The sequence below is a fragment of the Momordica charantia genome, assembly GCF_013281855.1.
Source record: "Momordica charantia cultivar OHB3-1 chromosome 6 unlocalized genomic scaffold, Mcharantia_2.0 BLBB01000006.1, whole genome shotgun sequence".
Taxonomy (NCBI): Eukaryota; Viridiplantae; Streptophyta; class Magnoliopsida; order Cucurbitales; family Cucurbitaceae; genus Momordica; species Momordica charantia.
Genome location: NW_028275164.1, coordinates 18,518,437 through 18,541,104, shown reverse-complemented (window position 1 = coordinate 18,541,104; position 22,668 = coordinate 18,518,437). Strand labels below are relative to the sequence as shown.

The 22,668-nt window shown below is 37.5% G+C and overlaps 1 protein-coding gene across 2 annotated transcripts; it reads right to left on the bottom strand.

The window, feature by feature from the left end:
• Positions 1–281: 281 nt before the first annotated feature.
• On the bottom strand, positions 282–16,950 carry LOC111024966 (serine/threonine-protein phosphatase PP1). 2 transcript variants are annotated; one of them, XR_015791426.1, is made up of 5 exons: positions 16,529–16,950; positions 8,895–9,454; positions 8,353–8,574; positions 1,743–1,900; positions 282–598 (listed from the first exon to the last, which is right to left on the bottom strand). XR_015791426.1 is itself a non-coding variant. In XM_022302794.2 (4 exons), the coding sequence occupies exons 1-4, from the start codon at positions 16,701–16,703 to the stop codon at positions 575–577; spliced, it is 981 nt and encodes a 326-aa protein (XP_022158486.1). In that variant the 5' UTR covers positions 16,704–16,947; the 3' UTR covers positions 282–574. The 2 variants fall into 2 exon arrangements, 1 of the variants encoding a protein (XP_022158486.1); XM_022302794.2 differs by lacking the exon at positions 1,743–1,900 and having other exon boundaries at positions 16,529–16,947.
• Between the last annotated feature and the right edge of the window lie 5,718 nt (positions 16,951–22,668).

Sequence of the window (22,668 nt, the reverse complement as noted above, 5' to 3'; positions counted from 1 at the left end):
TAATATCCAAAATAACTATAATAACCAACGGTCACAAAATAACATCGACTTTGATGAAATAAAAAATTTAAGGTCAAAATTGCCTCACATTAATAATTAAGCTTGCTTTTCCTCAAACATCATCAAGACATGGCTTCCCATAGAAATAGAACAACAAATCAATACGTGGGGAACTATAAAACAAAAACAAAAAAAGAGATTCTTTTTTCTGCCCAAGGATGGATGACATGAACATCTTGATGAACCAGAAAAAGAAAACGAAAGAAAGACGAGACGCATGGTTAAATGTGCAACACATACAGTAAACTCGTAGCACCGATAGGTGCTGCCAAATTAGTGTACAAGGAAGAAGTGCAGGTTTTTGCAGGCTACCATCTTCGAAACTCAAATTCGTATCGAGGAAAACAATATTTGTAATCATTTTGAATTTCACCTTACGATTATTTTTTACAATTTTCAACATTTAAGTTTAAAATCAAATGATCGATCCTATAGCTTCCTCCAGAAGTTAAACTTCCAAGTCTTGTAGGCTCAACTGGCTGCAAGAGACCTCCTTTTTAAGTGCCTGACCAAATCATGCTTTTGCGCCAAGGAAAGACTGCAAAATACCATCACCAAAAGAAAACACCAAGTCAAAATGCCATCAGTAGCAAGTAGCAGCTTCATGCATTGTTTTTATTACATCAAGATGCCAAAGATACTACTATAATACTCTGATATCCTTTTTCATTTGGCAACTGCCAAACCCTTCAATACTCGGTTGTTCAGAAAGTCATAAGATTTTAATATCTTAGCCTCTTAGGTAGGTGTTTGGACCCATTTCTCTAAGGTTCTCTTTACTTTTTTCGAAATGCAACATGGTCACCCAGCTGGCCAGGTAGTTACAAATATTTATATCAAAAGAGTTGCAAAAATAAACAAATAGAAATCCGACCCGATAAACATGTAAAACTAAAGGATTTTTTTTTTTAATAAGGAACGACTTAATTGATGGCATGAAATTACAAAAGTTGGGGGAGATCCCAATCCATGGGAGTTACATAAAACTTCTCCAATTGGATAAAAATGAAACGATTAAGAGATTGAAGCTTTGTAAACAAGAAAAGAGAGAACATGAGTACCCTTTTGGTATTTGGCAATAACCTTACTTCCTAGATTCCTAACAGAGCTAGAGTGGAAAAGAGAGAACAGGATCCCATTCCAGGTGTGCACAGCAAGGAAATAAGACGGAGGTATTTAGGTGTCTTCCTAGCAAAGAATTTGATAGCTTAGCAGAAAATTTTACTTCAATCGAAATTCTGATTCTGAAAATTTTACAGCTTTTCAAATTTGTCCATGTTCCAATAAATTTTTCTTTTAAACAAAATGGAATGAAGCCAGATGCATGTGATGTTGTGTATAATGCTCATGCTTCATAGAACCTGATACGAAACACTCGTCCTGACTCAACCTAACTACAAATTAGCTAATGGGGAAAATTTAGTTGACGGAGAACTGAAATCTACACAAACTAACTAGTAACTACTTATGTCATCACTAAGGTAACTATTTAGAAGAACATTTTGTAACAAAGAAGATTATATATTTGAGAAAATGAATTAATAAGTATCCCAAAGCTTCCATCATTGAGTCAACATGAATCTTGGGCCCTATGAGATAAGTAGATGAGGAATAGTGAACTCAAAAAAGAAAAAAAAAGGAGATATGAGGCTTGATGTAGGTTCCATTTGATATTTACTTACCAATTGATAAATGGAATTTGGAAGAATGATATTCCTGTGAAAGTCAATTTTTCTTTGATTTGTAGCCCTCAAGTCTTTGAACACGCATGAGAGACTGCAAGTTAGATGCCCCGATTGGAATCGTTCCCCTTCTGTTTGTAGTCTTTGTTTGGGTGAGGCTGAAAATATAGACCATTTGTTTACTCATTGTCCTTTTGCTGTAAAGGGGTGGCAGTTCTTGTTTAAGGTGTTTGATTTTTCTGTTTGTTTGCCTAGACGCATTGAAGATTGGATGACCGAGTGTTGCCACAGGTGGTTCTTTAAAGAAAATGTTGAAGTGCTTTGGACTGTGCTTTTAAAGCTCTCTTGTGGAATTTATGGCTAGAAATAAATCTTCGGACTTTCGAGGACAAGGCTAATCTTTTAAGTCTCTTTTAGTGTTTTAAAAGCTCAAGGTGCACCCAAACACGAAAAACCTCCTTATCTTATCGTCTTAAGGCAAGAGGCGACAAAAAGGAGTTGCGAGTGAGGCACACTTAATTAAATAATAAGTAAATATTATCTATGGCAATTTTATGTATAAAAAAATACTCTAGATGAAAATATTTGTAAAACTATATAATGTGCAAACAAATTTTAACTTAAATAATTAAGAAAAAATTAAAATATAAATTTTAAAATAAAATCAGTAAAAATAGTGGTTAAATAGAATACTCAAATTAAATAAAATTTAAACCATAAATTAACTTAAATAAAAAGGTTTACTGCCATCTGGTACCTTTTGCTACCAAATGGCAAGGCAATTGCATGCACTTAGTGCGGCTTGAAAATGTAGAAGATAATTGGAAAAAGACTCGAGCATGTAAGAGAGAATTAGGAAAAGACTCGAGCAAACTGATACGCAAAGTCTTTTATTCTCTTTTTTAATTCTTCTTCTACTACATTTTCGATTCTTCTTCTTCATCTTCATTCTTCTTTTCTGAGCACCTAATGTCGCCATGAACACATGTTCATGGGTGAGATAAATCTTTCGACTTTCTATGAAGAAGGAGAAGGAAGGTGTGATGGTTTCATAGTCACACAATGAGTGGGCTAAATTTTAGGATTTTTTCATCTCAGGTAAGTTATTCGTGGGCCTTTTTAAGTTCAAAAAATTTTTTTAACAAGATACGAACTTCTCATTGATTAATGAAAAGGAACAAAATTGTTCAAAGTGTTAGAGTATATTTTAATATATTTTATATTCTTGATTAATATTAATTTGTCCTTTACCTTCTCCTTATAGGATTAGGTCAACCTTGTATAATTGTCTATATATATAGACTTTAATAATGAGAATACATAAGATTGGATTCTCTCCAACCTTAGTCTCTACATGGTACCAGAGCTCTAGGTTTCTTCTAAAATTTTTGTGCCCATTAGGGTTTTGTTTATTGCTATCCAACACTACGACCGCCACCGCCGCCGCCGCCGACCACCGCCGACCGCTGCCGCCGTCGTTTGCTGATTCGCCCAACGCTGCTGTTTTTCAATTGCTATTCGTGGGTTTCGTCTCGTCGTTCTTCGCACCTTCGTCGCCGCCAGTCGCCATGCGCTTCCGTCACCGCCAATCGCCCTCGCCCCTCTGGTTGTCGTGGGGTAGCACTTAGGGTTTCTGGTTTTAGAAAACACATGATCCGGTTCAAGTGGTCCAGTTCAACCGGTTTGGTTCATCCAGTTCAAGTTTGGTTCGGTCTGGTTCGTCACATTCCGATTCGGTTTGGTTGATTTATACCGGTTCTGGTCTAGTTCGTTTGTTTCAGTTCAATTGGTTTGGTTCACTTGGCTCTGTTCAATTGGTTTGGTTCGATTCCCTGTCCTCCTTCAGATTTGGTTTGGTTTGTTTCAGTGCAGTTTTTGTTTGTGTCCATATTGTTGAAGTTATGATTAAAAAGAAATTAATGGCAACGATTTCTGCGGAAGAGTTTGCTAAATTCCAACAGTATCAAGAGTCATTGATGGCATCATCCTCTAATCCAATCACTATCATTGTTGATTCAGGTAATACCAATAAATGTCTTATTTCCTCCGCGTCAAAATGGGTCATTGACTCTGGTGCTACGAATCATATGTCAGGTAACCCCAATTTATTTGCTACCTTTTCACCATCTACATCTTTACCTGATGTTACAATAGCGGATGGCACCATTTCTCCTGTTCTTGGCTCTGGCACAGTTCATCTCTCCAAAACTCTTTCATTGACCTCTGTTTTAAATTTGCCACAATTTTCTTTTAATTTGATCTCTATCAGTAAACTTACTCGTGATCTCAATTGTTGTGTCTTATTCTTTCCTGGTTATTGCTTATTTCAGGATCTTACAACGAAGAAGACTATTGGTAAAGGGCGTGAATCTAATGGTCTCTACACGTTTGATACACAAATACCTACCGCCACCGTTTGCACTCGAGTGCCAACTCCTTTCGAAGAACATTGTCGTTTGGGTCATCCATCTCTCTCCGTATTAAAGAGTCTTCGTCCTCAATTTCACAGTTTGCATTCTTTAGATTGTGAGTCATGTCAATTTGCTAAGCTTCATCGTCTCAGTTCCTATCCTAGAGTCAATACACGAGCTAATGCTCTTTTTGAATTAGTCCATTCTGATGTTTGGGGTCCTTGCCTATTGAGTCCAAAAATGGATTTCGGTATTTTGTACTTTTGTTGATGATTTCTCTCGTGTAACTTGGTTATATTTGATGAAACATCGTTTTGAGTTACTTTCTCATTTTCGTAACTTTCATGCTGAAATTCGAACTCAATTTGGAGGCTCTCTTAAAGTTCTACGGAGTGATAATGCTAAGGAATATTTTTCTGGTGCTCTTGGCTCCTATTTAAGTGAACATGGTATTATTCATCAATCCTCGTGTGTTGATACTCCGTCACAAAATGGAGTTGCAGAAAGGAAAAATAGACATCTTCTCGAAACAGCAAGAGCCTTAATGTTTCAAATGCATGTTCCAAAATACTTTTGGGCTGATGCTGTTTCGACGTCTTGCTTCTTGATTAATCGCATGCCTTCGTCAGTTCTTAAGGGTGGAATACCTTATCATACTCTGTGTCCTACACAACCTTAGTCTCTACACAAAGGATACAATCTCCCAAAGGGAGAGAAAAAGAAACAAAACAAAAGAAGTAGAAAGAACAATGACAAATTCATAAGTGCTATTTTCAGAACTAGTCTTCTTCTTGCAAATGACCAACTACATAAAAATTTAGGAAACTTGGCATAAAATCTTCATCTTCAGCCATAAAAGCCTTTAAGAATCAAGGAGACCACACTAGAACTTTCAAAACCGTTAACAAAAGCAGCATCAACAACTAAATGCTCTTCTACGACCTTGACTGCATATCCAAAAAATCATTTAAAATATTTTTCTAAAAAAAGCACCGGATGTTTTCACCTGCTTTCAACCAAGCGCTCGCCTCGCCTTATGGCGATGCTCACGCCAAGGCGCTCGCAGGCACCATTGAAGGCGCAAAAGGCCTAAAACGCCTGGCCCCTTGCCATAGGCGAGTGTCTGGGCTTGCCTTGAAATCATTAGTCTGTTTATATTAATGCCTCTTGATGGTGCCATAGGAACATAAATTTTTTTTGTAATACAGCCTCTGTGATTTTGCAAGACTAGAGAGCTCCTGTTTTAGTTTTCGTTTCGGGAGGGGACGTCTTGTCCCTTGTCCTAAGCTATTCTTTTGTTTTTTTTATATGAAGTGTTTCATCCAAAATTGAGAAAAAAAAAAGGGATGAGGTTAATTGGGCAAACACGCCCCCTTCCTGTCAAATTGGGTGGCTTGGGCATTGGAGCCTTTCGTCAAAGGAATAATGCACTGCTGCTTAAATCGCTTTGGCGGTTTACTCGAGAAGAAAAAGCCCTTCGGAGAAGAGTTATAGCTTGAATATATGGAGGGCACCATTAAAAGGCATTAATATAAACAGACTAGTGATTTCAAGGCAAGCCCAAGCGCTCGCCTATGGCAAGGGGCCAGGCATTTTGGGTCTTTTACGCCTTCAACGGTGCCGCGAGAGCCTTGGCGTGAGCATCGCCATAAGGCGAGGCGAGCGCTTGGTTGAAAGCAGGTGAAAAAATCCGGTGATTTTTTTAGAAAAATATTTTAAATGATTTTTTGGATATGCAGTCAAGGTCGCTTTAGCGCTTCAAGCTATTTGGAAGTTTGCCTCTCTAAGAAAGGTCAAGGTGTTCCTGTGGTCCTTAGCACATAGAAGCTTGAACACCCATGAGAAGCTTCAAAAGAAGGGCAGGAATAGGGTGCTCTCCCCCTCTGTTTGTAGTTTATGTATGGCCAACACTGAATCAATTGATCCTATCTTCATTCATTGTACGTTCGCGGCTCGAGGGTGGCTATTTATCATGGATCTCTTCGGGTTGTCTTTTTGTTTCCCTAATCGTATAGATATTTGGTTGGCCGAGGCCCTGCATGGCTGGACTCTTCCTAAAAAAAGCTATGTTTTTGTGGATGTGTGCTTCGAGAGCTCTCTTATGGCACCTTTGGTTGGAAAGAAACCTACGGGTCTTCGAAGATAAGTCTTCTTCTTTTGAGATTTTTTGTAGAAATGTACAGCACACTGCCTCCTGGTGGTGCATCAGCTATAGTAAATTCTTTTGTAACTACGACCTTTCCATGCTTGTGTACAATTGGAAAGCGATTGTTTAGTTCTTTTGGGTGGGATTTCCTCTACCCCAGCCCTTTTGTTCCTTTTGTCTTCCTCTTGGAATATACAAGTTTCTTATCTAAAAAAAGAATATATGGGGTGGAGCCTATGGGCTGGTTGCCGGAAACTCCCAAATAGGAAAGCTAGACGGAAACCTTGGTTTGATATCGCTAAGCACAACTCTCTTTTCCATAATTTTATGTTTTTTAAAGTTAAAAAGGGAAGCAAAATCAGGTTTTGGCATGACAAAAGGGCTGGAGAGTCAACTCTCGCTCAAGATTTTCCAAACTTGTTTTTTATCTCCCTGAAGCAGAATGGGGCGGTTGAAGATTGCTGGCTTGAGGAGTAGAAAGTTTGGGATTTGAGCTTTAGAAGAGACCTTTTTGAAAGAGAATTTGATAGTTGGGTGGTCTGGTGCAGAGACTTGATTCCATAACCTTTTGGGAGGGAGCAGACAAAGTGGTTTGAGAGACTGCTAGTCAGTTTTCGGCGAAGTTGGCCTTAAGTAGATAGATTCCACCCCAAGTTGAAGTCCCCTTTGATATCTTTTATTTGGTAGGATGAGATTCCAAAGAAAGTGAAGGTTTTTCTTTGGTCTATAGCCTACAGATCCTTGAACTAGAAAGATTACAAGAAAGGTATCCAGGTTGGATAGTTTCTCCGTCGGCTTCCTGCATCTGCCTGGGGGAGGCTAAGACTTTAGATCACTTGTTTTTACATTGCCCGTTGGCTGCAAAGGGATGGCAAATCTTGTTCGACTTTTTTGGTTTTCGGTTTGCTTGCCCAGACATGTTGAAGATTGGATGCTTGAATGTTTCTTTGGTTGGCATTTGAGAGACAAGGCAAAATGTCATTAGAAACAAAAAATAAAATAAAATTGTAATTACAGCCTCTATGATTAGGCAAGATTGGAGAGTCATTCACATTAGTTCTTTTTTTTCTTTTGAGGAGGGGGCCTGTCTTAGCCCTCGTCCTTTAGGCTTCTTTTGGTTCTTGTTCAATGACTTGTCTCAATTGATAATCATTTCGTTTTTAGTTTTCTGTTTTTAGAAATTATGCTTACTTTTGTACAATTCTAAATTCTATTAGTAAGTTTTTACCTCTTGAAAACATATTTAAATTCTGAGCTAGATTTCAAAAACAAAATAAATTTTTGAAAACAAACATTATTAGTAAGCTATCCTTAGGTCCAATTTATCAGGTCCTTTCTTTGGAGTTTGTAGCTAGAAATGAATAATAAGATCTTCGATGCTTCTCTCCCTTCTGTGGTCTTTTTTGACAGAGTTATTCTGTTAGCTCTAGACAGGTGTAAATGCTTCTACTCTCGCTTAAATAGTTACACTCTAAACAACTTGGCCTCTAATTGGAGTGCATTCCAGTAACTTGCCTTCGTGGCCTTTTGTATATTTCATATCATCAATTAAATACTCATTTCTTAAAAATATAATAATAATAAAATTAAAAAAAATAAAGAATGCCCTAGCAATTGAAAATGTTTATAAAAGTTATATAACAAAACAAGTAATGTTTCTAAGCTTAATTTTAAAAAACAGTGGACAAAAAACAAAATTGTTATAATCGGGCCTTAATAATAACCATGTATTCATAGACCTATATATTATTTTTAAGTATAGAGAGTAAACCACAACTAAAAACAGCCAGAATAGTGGTTTTCTCCTCTTTAGTAACCAATGCTCCCAACAAATGTATATCCAGAAACACAATAACTATAATTACTAATGCAATTAGAAGCAACCATACCACTTGAAAACATGGACGTTAGAATAATGGATACTATCCTACATATGGTAAAATCTGTGGACTATGGGCAACGGCCCAACAGGGAGAAGCTTCATGCAGATAAATTCTTCTCAAGTGCTTTGCTAGTAATAATATAAATCTTTTTCTTTAAATGTTCTGTTTACCTTAACCCCTGCCGGAGGGTTTCCAGGCTTGGTGGTGGTAGTGCTTCCAAAGTTCAACTTAGGCCTCTTATCTGCAGGCTTTAGTATTTGAAATGAACACATAAGCGTCTCGTCCACACTCATCATGGCACCAGCATTATCAAATTCCCCACAGTAATTAGGCGCTGAAAAAATAGTTACAAGTTGACGATTTGCGAAGAACTCATATCCATCCTCCACAACCTATAAAACAAATGATTAGTTAAAAGATTGGAAGATTGAAAGGTTATGAAAACCCACATCCTCCATTCTCGGTGCAAAAAAACAGTATGGAAGGATTATATTGCAATCACCAACCAGTAGAGAATTTATAAGACTTCAACTTTGCTATAAATTAGTGTGGAATGAGAAAAGGAGTAGTTTCCATAGTTTCCACCACTACATAAATCACATTAAAGTTGTTTGACTAAGATTTCCCTCGTTCTACAAGGGTAGTTTGCATCAAGGAAGAAGAATGATTCTTCATGATTTTTTAAACGTTCAAAAAATGAAACATGAAAAACCTGATGAGCACGGCAGATGAGATCCAAATCATGCTTCTGAAGAAACTCTGTCACTTTGTCGGCACCAAAAGTAAATGAAACACCCCTGTCATTCATTCCCCAACCTTGAACATCTTTACTGGGATCAGACCAGAGAAGATCACAGAGCAAACCAGTGTCCGGTACATCTGTTGGCCTTGGCATTTTTCTAATTTGATCCAAATTATGCAGGTCAGGAGACAAACCTCCATGCATGCATAGAATTTTTTCATCGATCAGAGCTGCCACAGGCAGGCAATTAAAGCACTCCGTAAACGTCTTCCATAGCCTAACGTTAAACCTTCTTTTACACTCATCATAAAAACCATATATTCGGTTTATAGAAGCACATTCGTGGTTCCCTCTCAATATGAAAAAATTCTCTGGATATTTTATTTTATATGCCAGGAGAAGACATATGGTCTCTAAACTTTGCTTGCCTCGATCAACATAATCCCCCAAGAATAAGTAGTTAGCATGAGGAGGTAACCCGCCATATTCAAAAAGCCTTAATAGATCAGAATATTGCCCGTGTATGTCACCTACATATCACAAATAGTACAACATCAGCAGGACTAACTATTATTGAAAAGACAAACATAACCAGTTATCAGGATCTTTAGCTTATCGTTTTGAGTTAGTAAAGCTTCACTTGTTTGCATGGAAACACTATATTTCTGAACAAGCGACCATATTTTCTTCAGTCAAAAATGCAATTTGTTGAATTCTACTATTCAAGCATTCATGCGGGATAATTTTTTTTTCAAATCAAACTTCGAAAAATAATTGCCTGAACTGAACCCATATTAACAACGTGAAAATGTCAAGAGAAACCAGCCAGAAACAATCACAAGCTGCGATGCTACTTAGCTTACCTATGATAGATAGATTGACCTCATCAGACATTTATCCCCTTCATCAAACTGACTGGTAAACATATTAGTGCATAATCATTTTTTCCCTTAAAAAAACATTTTTCATTGATATATACCCTATAGAAGTTTTTAAAAAATTAAAAATAAAAAATAAAAAAAACCCTCTTCAATTCTAATAATTACAAAGATACTATAATTACAAAAGGAATTGGACAGTGTGCACATCCTAGAGGCATGAAATTTAGCTAAATTTAAGATCTCTCCCCAACTTGTGCTTCTTCCTTTGAATATCCTTCCGTTCTATTTTAGCCATAAACCTGAATGAAGGCTTTTGATCATATAATCCACAATGTCTTGGCCTTTCCTATTGAATCCAAGACCACATTACTGCTGAATCTTGTTTTTTTATCGGATCTTCAAACACCCAAGAGGGCTTTGAACGAAGAGAAATGGACCAAAGTTGAAAGCGGCAGGAGCCATGAAAGAATAAGTGATCCAGCAGATCTGCTTTTAAACAAAGCACACAGAAGCTTAAGAGCCAATATTACCTTGGCGGTAATTTTTCTGCAGTGTCCATTTCTTTTCTGAAAAAAATCCCATTTTCATTTTCTCAATAAAAGAATACAAAAGGGAAATTTTCAAAATTAAAAAATATATATTATTTATTTAAAAAAAAAAAAAAGACAAAAGGAGCCAGTAGATAAAATCTAAACTAAAATATTACAATAACGACTCCAATCAACAAAAATAAGCAGTGATTTGAAAAGCTAAAAAAACCCACTTAGGGCACCCCGCTTCTCAACGAGCACGCTCTTTCAAATATCGTGCAGTCCCTGGTACCTTTTAGCTGTTTTTTCCTTTATTTTTTTTAAAAATATTTATTCCAAAAACCTTTATTTCTCTAAGTGATCTTTTAAAAAAAAAAAACTCTAATTCCTCAGCTTTTTCATTAACCCCTCTAAATATTAAAAAAATAATCTACATTCATCTATTGTGTGCCACATAAAAAAAGCCTTCACTTTAAAATTTTCCCAAGTCCATGTTCCATGAGACCGCATAGTACAAAGCTTGCCAAAGAGCCACACCCTATCACAAGGAGGGTGAAATTGCACCTCCTCAATCACAGACTAATAAATCCTACTGCTATATGCACTCCAAATGCTTACAAGAAACTTATCTCAAATCATTTCTTCAAGCTAACATCTACACAAAACATCCTCCATAATCCATATTTTCTCAGGCGCTCTTACAACACTACACAATTGAGGCCCCCAAATAAAGAATATAATCTCTGCATAAAGTTAATGGTGTCATCTTCCCACACGAGACCCACCAGCAAAAAATCTGACCCTCTTTGGGATTCTCACCTTCCAAAGTGAGGCGAACAGGGAGCATGAAATCCAAAAAAAAGAGAAAAGGGGTGTTAGAGAAAAATTCCCCAAGTGAATTGAGGGATAACAAATGAGCATCCCTAACCTTTTGGCGAGGAGAGTGATAGGCAAGTAGAGAAAGTAAGTAACAAGGAGATATAAGAATACTCCCCATTTGACAAAAGGTTTCCCAAATCTAAAATTATACCAAAGAAGCCTTTAAAAAGTCCACATAAACCATTTTCAAGGAAGAAAATTGGTGAAGATGAGGGAACATCAGTAAATTGAGCTTTCCCCACCCAAAGATCCTCAAACAAATCAACAAAGACAAACCATCTCCAACAGAGAACCTCAAGAAACTAGAGGAAGTCATATACCCAAAAGCGATAGACTTCTATGGACTCCTAAAATAGCCTCGACCCTACAATGGACTTCTAAAAGAGCATTGACCCTACAATGGACTCCTAAAAGAGCCTTGACCCTACAAATTGTTACCTACTCGTTAGGAAAAGGATCGTACTTGGTCACAATGATCATATGCCTACAAAGCTTCAATTTCCAAAGGAAACATCATAACCACTAAGCAAGAAGGAACTCATTATGAAGCCTCAAATTCCCTATACTTATAGCCAATTGACGTTAAATAACTAAGACACAATTTCCCACCTAACAAAATGAAACCCCCTAATACCATCTGCCTTATCCAGAAATTTTCTCATGATCATTTCCACTTCAGCCCACATAGAAGAAGAAATGCTAAATAAAAACATGAAATAAGTCTGAACCACTTACAAATACTAGATGAGGGTCAACCTCCCACCCTTAGAGATGAAAGCCTTTTTCGACAAAAAAAGGAAAAAAAAAAAAGCTCTTGAAAGGAAGACCTAGATAAGATAGACAAAGGAAACGTTACAAATCTCACACCCTAACCTAAGGGTGCTCACGTGTCGGATTCGGCCGGGTTAGGGGGTTTTTTGGACCAATTTTCGGGTTGGGCAGAATAGAGAACCGATGGAACCGAACAAGAAGATCAACCCAACCCAACCCAACCTTTATATTTTCGAGTTGGGTCAGGTTGGGTCGTCGAGTTGAGACGAGAGAGGGAAAGGGTCAAACAAAAAAGGATTCAGTCAAAATCCTAAACGTTTTAAGTTCCAGAAATCAATTGTTCATCGCCACATGAGAGAGAGAACTCCGCACTATTCACTATTCCCAACAGCCATCATCGGAAGAAGAGGATGAAAAGGAGGAGGGGGACGAAGGACGGAGGGAGAAGAGGGATGGAGGAATAAGAGGGAAGGGGGAGACCAGAAAAGGGGACGAACGATGGAGGGAGAAGAGGGGAGGGGGAAGACCAGAGAAGGAGAAGAGGGGAGAGGGAGTGGCGAGGAAACCTGAGAGGGAGATGAAAGGAGTGGGGGATACTGGGGAGGGAGGGAAGGAGGGAGGCGGCTGATTAGAAACCTTAGAAACCTAGGTTTAATATATATATCAATTTTTTTTTTTTAATTAGCATTGGGTTCGGTTTGATTCGGGCTGCACCGACCATTTTTTGTCTAAACCGAGAATCGAACCGAATTTTCATTTCTTCAAAAATTCAACCCAACCCAAACCAATTTTTTTTCCAACCTAACTCAACCCTTGGGTCAGGATGTCCGGGTTGTTCAGGTCATCGGGTTTTTTGAACACCCCTACCCTAACCCATCTCTCAAGCTCACAAAATCTTGTCCATATTAAATAATTTCAATCACTGTTGATTAAAATGCTAAGATTTCGGTGGTTCATCTTGAATATCTTTCAATACAGCTCAGGTTTGTCATTGAATCTCTCAAAATCTACACTAATTGGGTTAAATTACAGCCCTTCAGAGGTAGAGACCATCGCTACCTCTCTCGGATGTAAAATGGAGAATCTGCCTTTTAACTACTTAGGCTTCCCTTTAGGTGGCAATCAAAAGGCGGCTGGTTTTTGGGAGCCTATGGTAGATAAGTTAAGATCTAAGTTAGACAAGTGTAGGAGCCTCCTTTCAAAAAGGGGCACTTAACTCTAGCTCTATTGGTCCTTAATAGTCTCCTTGTTTTTTTTTTACCATCTTTACTAAAGAGTCTAGCAAAATCACCATTCTATTGGACAAAATGATCAGGGACTTCATTTGAAGCGGGGGAACTTACCGCCAGGGCTGCAATTTAGTAAGGTGAAACTGCTCATCCCTCCCCACTTGCTTTGGAAGGAATTGTGCTCTGCTCAGAAAATGGCTCTGGAGATTTGCTATTGAAGATAAAGCTTTAGGGAGGAAGGTAATTTCAGCCAATAGCAAAGCAGCTTTGTGGAGGAGGGTAATTTCAGCCATCTTTGGTGTGGAACCGATGGATCAACCAAAGGAAGTTCAAAGGCAAACCATGGGTGGATATTGATAAGTCAGGACTGATTTCATAAAGTTCTCTAATTTCAAAGCGGAAAAAGGGGAAGAATACGCTTCTAGGAGAACAAATGGGAGGGGGAGGAGTCTTTTGTAATTTCCTTTCCAGATTTCTATGCTATTTCCTCTAAGAAAGGGGCTCCCAGCTTCCCGTTAGAATGAAACCACCCAAACTTAGGACTTGGGTCTCTGCATGTTGATTTTTGAAAGGAAATTCAGCAGCTAGGTGGCTTTCGCTTATAAGAATAGATGCTTGTAGACTAGGTTCAGGTCAACACAAGTTGCGCTTCTTTAAACTTTTCTCCTCGACCAGTATATTGCAAGCCCCTTTAATTAAAATTCATATGAAATTTTAAGATTCCCAAAAAGGTTAAGTTCTCCTTAGGGACTCTTCGTTATATAAGCTTAAACATGTCAGATAGAATCCAAAGGAAGTTCCCCAACTGGTCTCTATCCCCCTCCATATGCAGAATGTGCTACAGGAATGAGGAATCCTTAGACCATATCTTCCTTCACTGTTTTTCTTCTCATAAATGGTGGTCTAGTCTTTTTCAAATCTTTGAATTATTAGTTTACCTCCCAAGTGGCATAGTCAGTCGGAATTTTGAAGGTTTGGTGGGTATGAGGTTAAAAAATAGAGAGAAGGTGTTGTGGATTGCGTACTTAGAGTTACTTTATGACTTTTATGGAAAGAAAGAAATATGTAAGTTTTTGAAGACTTTTTCTACCGAGGAATTTTTGTGGAGCAGCCATAAGAACACTAAATAGAAAACTAACAAGAATGGGATTTGGGTTTTAGAATGCTCCTTATGGATGTCAAATTACAGGAATGGGACCTTTCTCTTGCATACTTTCATGATGATGCATTTCTTTTTTTCTTCCTTTTTTTCTTTATAAGAAACAATTTCATTGATGTAAGAAATTTACAAAAAAGAAAGAAAATAGAAAAGCAAAAACCAAAAGAGTTACAAAAAACTTCTCCAATTGATTGAAAGATGTATAACTATAAGAACAAAAAAGAGGTGACAATTTCCACCATGTGACAACATGATAGGTAATATTATCAAAACTACGCTCATTTTCCATAAAAAGTCTCTTATTCCTTTCAATCCAAAAATACCCAATAGAAAGCTCTAAACATGTGAAGCCAAAGGATCTTCTTTTCATTTTAGAATGGGTGACCCGAAAAAGTAAGTGAGAGGAGGCTCTTGGGATCAAGAGAAGAAGAGCGACTGTCCAACTAAAGGATGCAAGCATTACATTCCAAAACCTTGATGCAATAGTGTGAAATGACCTTGAGTCTCTCTATTTCAATTGCAAAGGCCACACTAATGAGGAAAAATGGACAAAAAGGGGCATCCACCGCTGCAGCAAGTCTTGGATGTTGAAGGTTCAGTGAGATAGCTGCCAAAGAAATAATTTGCCATTCAGTTTCCAAATCCATTTGTCCTCCACTAGGCCTAGACAGATGGGAGAAATAATATTGGAAAGATCTGCCCATTCTGCTATTTCCACCTCCTTGAGGTTTCTACAAAGCCCCAAGTCCCAAAAACCAGCTTCTTCTTTCCATACTTCTTTTCCAGAAACATATTTGTGCAGGAAAATAGAGAAAAGATAAGAACATTCTGCCAAAGGAGTGCCTTTTAGCCAAACAGTCAAAAATGACAATTTGGTGCTTCATGATGTTTTTCCACAGAGCATGAGAAGATTTTAGATGCCTGCCTATTGGAACCTTCACACTTTCTACTCCATAGTAGCAAAATCACTCTTCATGGATTTGGCAAAAAAGGATGCATCCTTCCCAACCCATTACAAGAGGATGTTTGGCATGGTGACTATCCTAGAAAGGTTAAATTTTTACTGAGAACGTAGCTACAAAAAATTGAACATCCATGACTCATTAGGCAGAGAAGAAACCACCTAGATTCATTTTGTGCAAAGAAAGGACAAAGAATTAAGCCATGTCTTTATCAAATGTCAGGCAAATGAGTTTTTATCTCTCTCTCTCTTTTTCATCTAGCAGGCAACTCCTCCTCAAACTATAAAAGGTTTCATGAACTCGATGTTATTGGGTCACTCGTTCAACATGGAGAAGATTCTTAGGTTCCAATTGATTAGATCCCTCTTTTGGAATCTTTTAATGATATGGGGAAATCCCATAAACTTCTTGAGAATTATTTTGCATTGTTTTCACATGGTGTAAATTCTATCCTCCCATCAACAATTACAACTTATGTGATCATTATACCAATGGGGAGAACTTTTTGTGATCTCCCCCCCCCCCCCCCCATGTCAATTAGAATATCTACAATTTGTAATCTTAGTATGAAGAGTGTAGAACCCTAAAGTACTATTACTAAAAAGCTTATTTTAGAAGCATTTCCAACCAGTAAACAAGCATGGATTAAAGTGATAGATTAATCAAAAGTGAAAAAATTTAAATGGGTACAGATATATAAAAAGTTCCATATACAACACAAATTACAATAGTATAGCTACAATAATCTACGTAGTAGATATAGAATTGAGCGTGTTTGCATTTTCCAATCTGCAAAAAGACCTTCCCATGTTCATCAACCATAAACCAATTAACCAATGTGAAATATGAATAGGGCAGAGAAAGATAACGAGATACAACCATGTCGCACGGATTCACACCAATATCATTAGAGGTCAACATAAGTTGAAAACTAACTACTACTTAAAAGTACAACTAAGAAAAGCCACAAAACGCTCCCAAAATGATACAGCAAATCAAGTACGGAACATTTTCCTACAAGAATACCAATTAACCAAATGGGATTTAACAAGTATAACTAAGAAAAGCTCCAAACATCTTACAAATCAATAACTTCAAATATGTCAATTAGAACATCTAGAAACAATCAAATAAACAGAATAAATTCGTAAAATCTCAGCGATTAAGAAGGAGGTGTGGTTTGCAAAAGATACCACAAATCTTGATGGGTGCTTCAAGCTCCAACAAATTTGGCTGCTGCAAGAAAATTTCTCGAGAAACCTGACAAAGTTGCCGGATCTCTGACTCGGACAACTGAACCTGCTTGCCGACACGGCCGCGGACCTCGAGAAGACGATTGATTATATCGTCGAGAAGTGAAGGGTCCATTCTGGGGTGAGAAGGAAATCAAAAGAAGTGTCGCCTACTCTACTGGGTGTTCTTGAAATATAGAAACGCGGAAGAAGGCAAGGGGAAAGAGATGGTGGGGTGTAATAGCATGGTCGGCCGCTGCCGCTGCGCCGCCACCGTCCGCCAAAAAGGACTATGGGGTCGCTCGAGGATCGGAGGGAACTTAAGAGAGGAGAGCTGACTTTGGAGGAAAAAGGGTCCGCTAACAAGCTTTGTCCGATATTTTGAACATTTTACGCCAAATCACTCGCCTCTTAAAAATTAAATAATAATAATAATAATAATAAATAAATAAAAAGTGGGAGTTGTCAAATAAATAGACCGAGAGAGCGTCTCGGTTAAATTAGTTGTCAAATACAAGACAACTCTAGCGTATTGCAATGAAGTCACTATAAGCTACTAAAATCCAATCAAATCATATAGTTAGTTCAAATCAAAGGAAAAGTAAGAGGGATTACCAGTAGTGGTCGAATATGAAGAGTAGACATAATATTTACTACGTATACTTGAGGTTGAAACACTCCACAAGTTTGATGACCAATCAAACTTGAATATTTCATACAAGGTAAGTAATTATCGATATCATCCTGTGGATTGGGTTTCTAAGCTCACTCCAGTACTAGGTTCGAATGAAGAGAATAAAACCAAAGCAAATAAACATGCAATAATACAGAGAAAATCGATGTGAAGAAACGTCTTATGGAATTGATTTAACCTATTGAAAATATGAACCAATTACATAATACTCAAGATTGAATGAACTATTAAATCTATAGGTCAAGAACTTTCAAATCTCAATTGTCCCTCCCGAGTGCAAACTAATTATCTTTATTAATTAAGAATCCAACTTCCCTACCTAGTAGGAAGAACAAATAAGGGCTTTAAAGAATAAGTCTTTTAACGATCTCTAAATGACTTCTAAATCTCCAAATATCAAAACTCATGCTTTCAAGTTCTAGCTCTAAACCACTTCTCTCGAGTGTAAGATTCTAAGTTTAATATTAATCAATTTATGGCTAGTAGATTAAAAGAATTAAGCATGGAGAAACATAAGTAGAATATTTTGAATGTATTCAATCAAGAGAACAAAATAATTTGTCCATAAAATTCAATGGCTACATCAATCCATAAGATAAAAATTTAGCTACACATATTCAGAGTAGAATAATAAAATCCCAATGAAAGTTTTGTAACAAAACTAGAAAAATCAAGGGAAAGTAGAAGAAACTAAGTTCAGCGTGTCAATCGTCCGTCCTCGAAGCGACCCCAATAATTCGAGCCTTGAAAGTATCTTTTTCTCAACTCTCCAATGGTCTCATTGTCCTCAAAATTATGGTAAAAAATACAAACGGCCAAAAAAACTTCTCCAAAATACCTCCTTTTTGGTAGTTGGAAAACCCTATTTTTTATTATAAAAATGTCGCGACAGCGTTGAGGCATAAATAGGGTTGAAATGCTATAAACAATGTCTCAACTCTATCTCCTCAGGTCACGGGCTTAATTCCTCGTTGCGCAGTCCTTGTCAATCACTTTGACTCCAATTTTTCTCTAAATTTGATCTAATTATATCTTTTGTCTCCTTCCCATATTTCATTCCTGCAAAATATGTCTTAAGTGCGTACATCTTTCATAAAGAATGCGAAAATTAACAAACAATCCAGTTATATTCCTCATTCAATATAGCTCACATAATGCGCTATCAGTTCGCACTCGACAATGGACAGAAAAGTTTCACAAATTTTTTTCATCCATAATTTTTCTTTGAAATACTACAAAGGTCCTATTTATAAGCTACGACCATCGTCTAAATAACGGAAAAAAAGAAATAAAGAAATCATAAAAATGGAATAAAAAATATTCTCTAACATCCCTAATTTCGAAAATGTATGCCAAAAATACTATGGAAAATCCTAGCATCAAATGAAATAAAAGCAAGAAAATTCTAAGAAGGTTCTTAAAAGAATTTAAGGAAAGAAATTCCTTAACTAAAGGTTGTGGCTAGGGCTCCTTAGGTGCTAAGCATTAGCACGGGTAGATATGGGCATTGGTTAGCACTGACACGTGTAAGGGTAGACAAGCGTGGGTGCTGACAGACGCAGGCACGTGCGTGGGGACTGGCAACATAAATGTTGAGCGCTATTGAGCACGTAGGTGGAAGTGCAGCCATGGGCAACAAGGGGCACAAGTGCGGGGTAGGGGGCACGCTACTAGCATGCAACACGGGTGGGCACAGGCATGGGCAGCAAGGGGCGCAGGGAGCAAGCTACAAGCGTACGACAATCGCATGGCAGAGGTGTGCAACAAAAGGTGCGCTGGTGGTGTGCGCAAGGCTGGGTGAGGGGGTGCATGGGTGTTGGTGCGCATGGGGTGAGGTTAGGGTATGGGCGTGCAATTGTGCGCTTCGATGACATCCGTGTAGCACATGCACTTCCTTGGATTTTCTTGAAGCTCCATCTTTCTTTTGGTACCAGATGGCTCCTTTAAGCCCTTAAGAATTTTCAAGATGTGTTTATAGATCCAATGAATTTTCTTCTTTTGTAGGGGCTCAATGACTTGTGCATGCCTCTTCTTGGTATTGAGTGAGTAAAAAAGGTTGTTGACAATTATGATCATATCATCTCATCGTTCTTTAAAATAATTTGTCTTTGAATCAAGTTGATTTCTTTCGGTTGTTGGCACTTGTAACTCTTCGATATTGCCTCATTTTTTCCAAACTTCTTCTTCAAGTTCTCTCAATGTTAAAGACTCCTTAGGCTTTTTTTTCCTTCATTTTGGAGTCTACTAACTTCCCTTTTATTGGCCTTCAATCTCCTTTCCTCCAATTTAATTTAGTCAAGTCTTCCCCTAGCAAAAAATCACTAGCATGCATATAGACATAACATCACAAATTACATCATCTTTATATCTACCTCTTACAAAGACATGGATATGGATTTGCTTTTGGACTCACACATCACCACTATCATTACCATTGAAAAATATATGGTTGTGGGTGTGGGAGAGCATACAACAAAAGATTGCACGCACTTACCTTGAAAATGTTTTTTTTTCTTGAACAGGAATTGAATAAAATATTCATTACGATTTCTAAAACTAATGTCATTGATTTTACGTCTCTCCAAGAATTTTTGGTCAACTATTTTAGAACGTGGAAAATTACAACTAACATATAGTTCTATTTTTCTACACAACTAACGTGCACAGATAGGGATCATCAATTAGAGGCAATAAAGTTTGGTATGAAGTAAGCACTACAGAGCAAAAGTTATGCTCTTGAAGGATGGCAGCAAATTTCAATTAACGACTTACACAATCACATTTGAAGGCTGAGGAGTTGAGAGCTAAACTTAAGACCGAAGAAGATGAAATTGAGAAGCTTTCCATCTTGGTTCTAGAAAAAGAGAACCTAAATTAGCAAAGACTGAGATCTCAAAGGAACGTGGGGAGATGGACACTGTTGTTTATTTGTTTATCATTGAGATTTCTTATTACTTTAATTTATTTTAGAATGTGTTATTTACTTATTATCATTTGTTTTGTTGTAATAAAATTTTCAGAGTTTCTTTCATAGCTTGATTTTTTTTAACTGAACTTAAAGTTTTATTTAAACGGCCTAGTACCATCTAAAGGCACGAGATAGAGTTATAACACAATGTATATTGGGTGTGTTGCCCTAAACTCGTAGTTTGTAATTATGTAAAAATAAATTTATATTCAATAAAGTTATGGTTTAATATTCAATCAATTTGTTGTTGAATTTATAGCATTATATTGTCCAAATCCAATAAACTAAACATCCATGGTTATTTTCATGTAACCGAGACAGTATATATATTGGGTATATCTTTGATATACCCTCGATATATAAGTAGATAATGTCCCGGGAATAACCTAAAGGGTCTATAGTATATGGATAAGGCTGGCTACCTTATTCTTGGCAACACTATGGATAGGATCCACTTTGTAAATGTTACAGACAACCCGATTCAGGTCGTTCGTGTAGAGACATGCGAGTGGGGGTATCCTATACAATGAGTTTGTATAAGACCAGACCGCAAAATAGTCATTCTTTAGATGTAACGTCGTTTACTAACAGATTGCTATTTCATAGGATGACCAAACAACTCATTCTCAATCTTGAGTGAGTTATGGACTCTTGCCTGTGAAGGCTTGTCCTTTGATTTGTATGAGTGAGAGTGGTCTGAGTCGCCGACTCAACATTCCTACCATTTTGGGGACAAGACCAAGTGGGGAGGTGGGAACATAACTTCACAAGATGGAATTCACTCCTCCCTGACTTTATGGGTGTAGATGAGTGTTCTCTTAAATGCTGACTCCGAGACTTGAATAAGAGACCCTACCCTCTCACTGACCAGAGAGGGACTTCCGATTATTGATCGGACAATAACTGGGTTGTTCATTAGAGGAGCAGTAGTATTTAAGGAGTAAGATGTAACTCAGGGGTAAAACGCTAATTTGACCCAGCTTGAGTTATGAGCACTCGTGAAGGATTGACTTGCCATTAATTGTCGTATATTCGTGGACACGAAAATATTCTGCAGTGAGAAAAGTGCAGCTGCAAGTCTTTAGTGGAGTGACCCGCAATTAACGAATGTTGATTAACTGGATTAATGAGTTTGATCGATTAATCTAGTATCGTTGGAGCTTCCGATCTGTAGGTCCATTAGATCCCCTTGCTAGCTCACAACGGGTAAAATGAGGGTCAAGAATTATGAAATAATTTGAAGTGTTCAAATTATATAACGGAATGTATATAATGTATATTGATACATTGTATATAAATAAATATTAATTTTGGATAAAGATTCAAAATTAATATTATATATTATTAGAGAAATATTTGAATCGGATTCAAATAATTAATATGAATAGGATTCATATTAAAACTATAGGTTAAAAATAATGTGCATAAAATATATATTAAAATTATAGGTTATACGAGAGAAATGATTTAAAATATGATTCTATTTTGATAGTAAATAATTAAGTGTTAATTAATTATTTAATTAATATTAATATTAATTAATATTAAATACTCCCTCCTTAATTGCAGGGGAGTGAAAGGTTAGTTATGATGAGGGGTAACTCCCCACATCATTCTTATTTTACATTGCCGTTTTGTTCTGCAAAACAATACAAGGAGAACAACTTCCCCAGTATTTTTCCTCAACACCAATTTCTCTCTCAATTCCCTTTTGGTTTTAAAAATCAGGGCTACCACAAACAAGTTCTCGTTCCCCATAGGATAGCCGGGAAGATCGGTGGTGGTGTTGAATGGAATTACTGGAGAATTTCGAAGAAGGTCTCCAAAAGTGAGTTCTTTTTCTCTGTTTGTCCTCTTTAACGTGTTGTGTTTTTTCTCCTTAAAATTCAAAAACACGTTCGTCATTTCCACTGCGGGATTAACGTCCATTCAATTGGTAGGCGTTTATGTTTGTTATGCAACGGGAATCGATAGTCAAGCTACATGTTACGATCGGAGGGAATCCCATTGGGCCACGAGGGGCTCGGTCCCGATCCTAGCTCGGCCCACGGCCCAGCCAACAATTCCCCATCAACGGTGAATTAGGGTTAGCTACGAAAAGTTATGGAACAACTTCACGACTATAAGTAGCGATCCAGCCTTAGAGGCATCTAAAAGTTGACTACATTTACGTTATTCTCTTGCTAACTTAAGCATCGGAGCCCGTGTGACTAGAGTCACACTGGTTTAGCTCGATTTGGTTTTGCAGGTACTAGTCCCGAATCAACAAGTTTGGTGGGTGCGATGAGGAGAACCGGAGGACCGAAATCCACGCATCAACAATTGGCGTCGTCTGTGGGGACGATTTAAAGCATCCAGTTGAGCAACATGACACCAGAAAGGAGTTCACGACGCTCTGATGATAACTGCTCTACCAAGAGGAGGCTGAACTTGGACGAG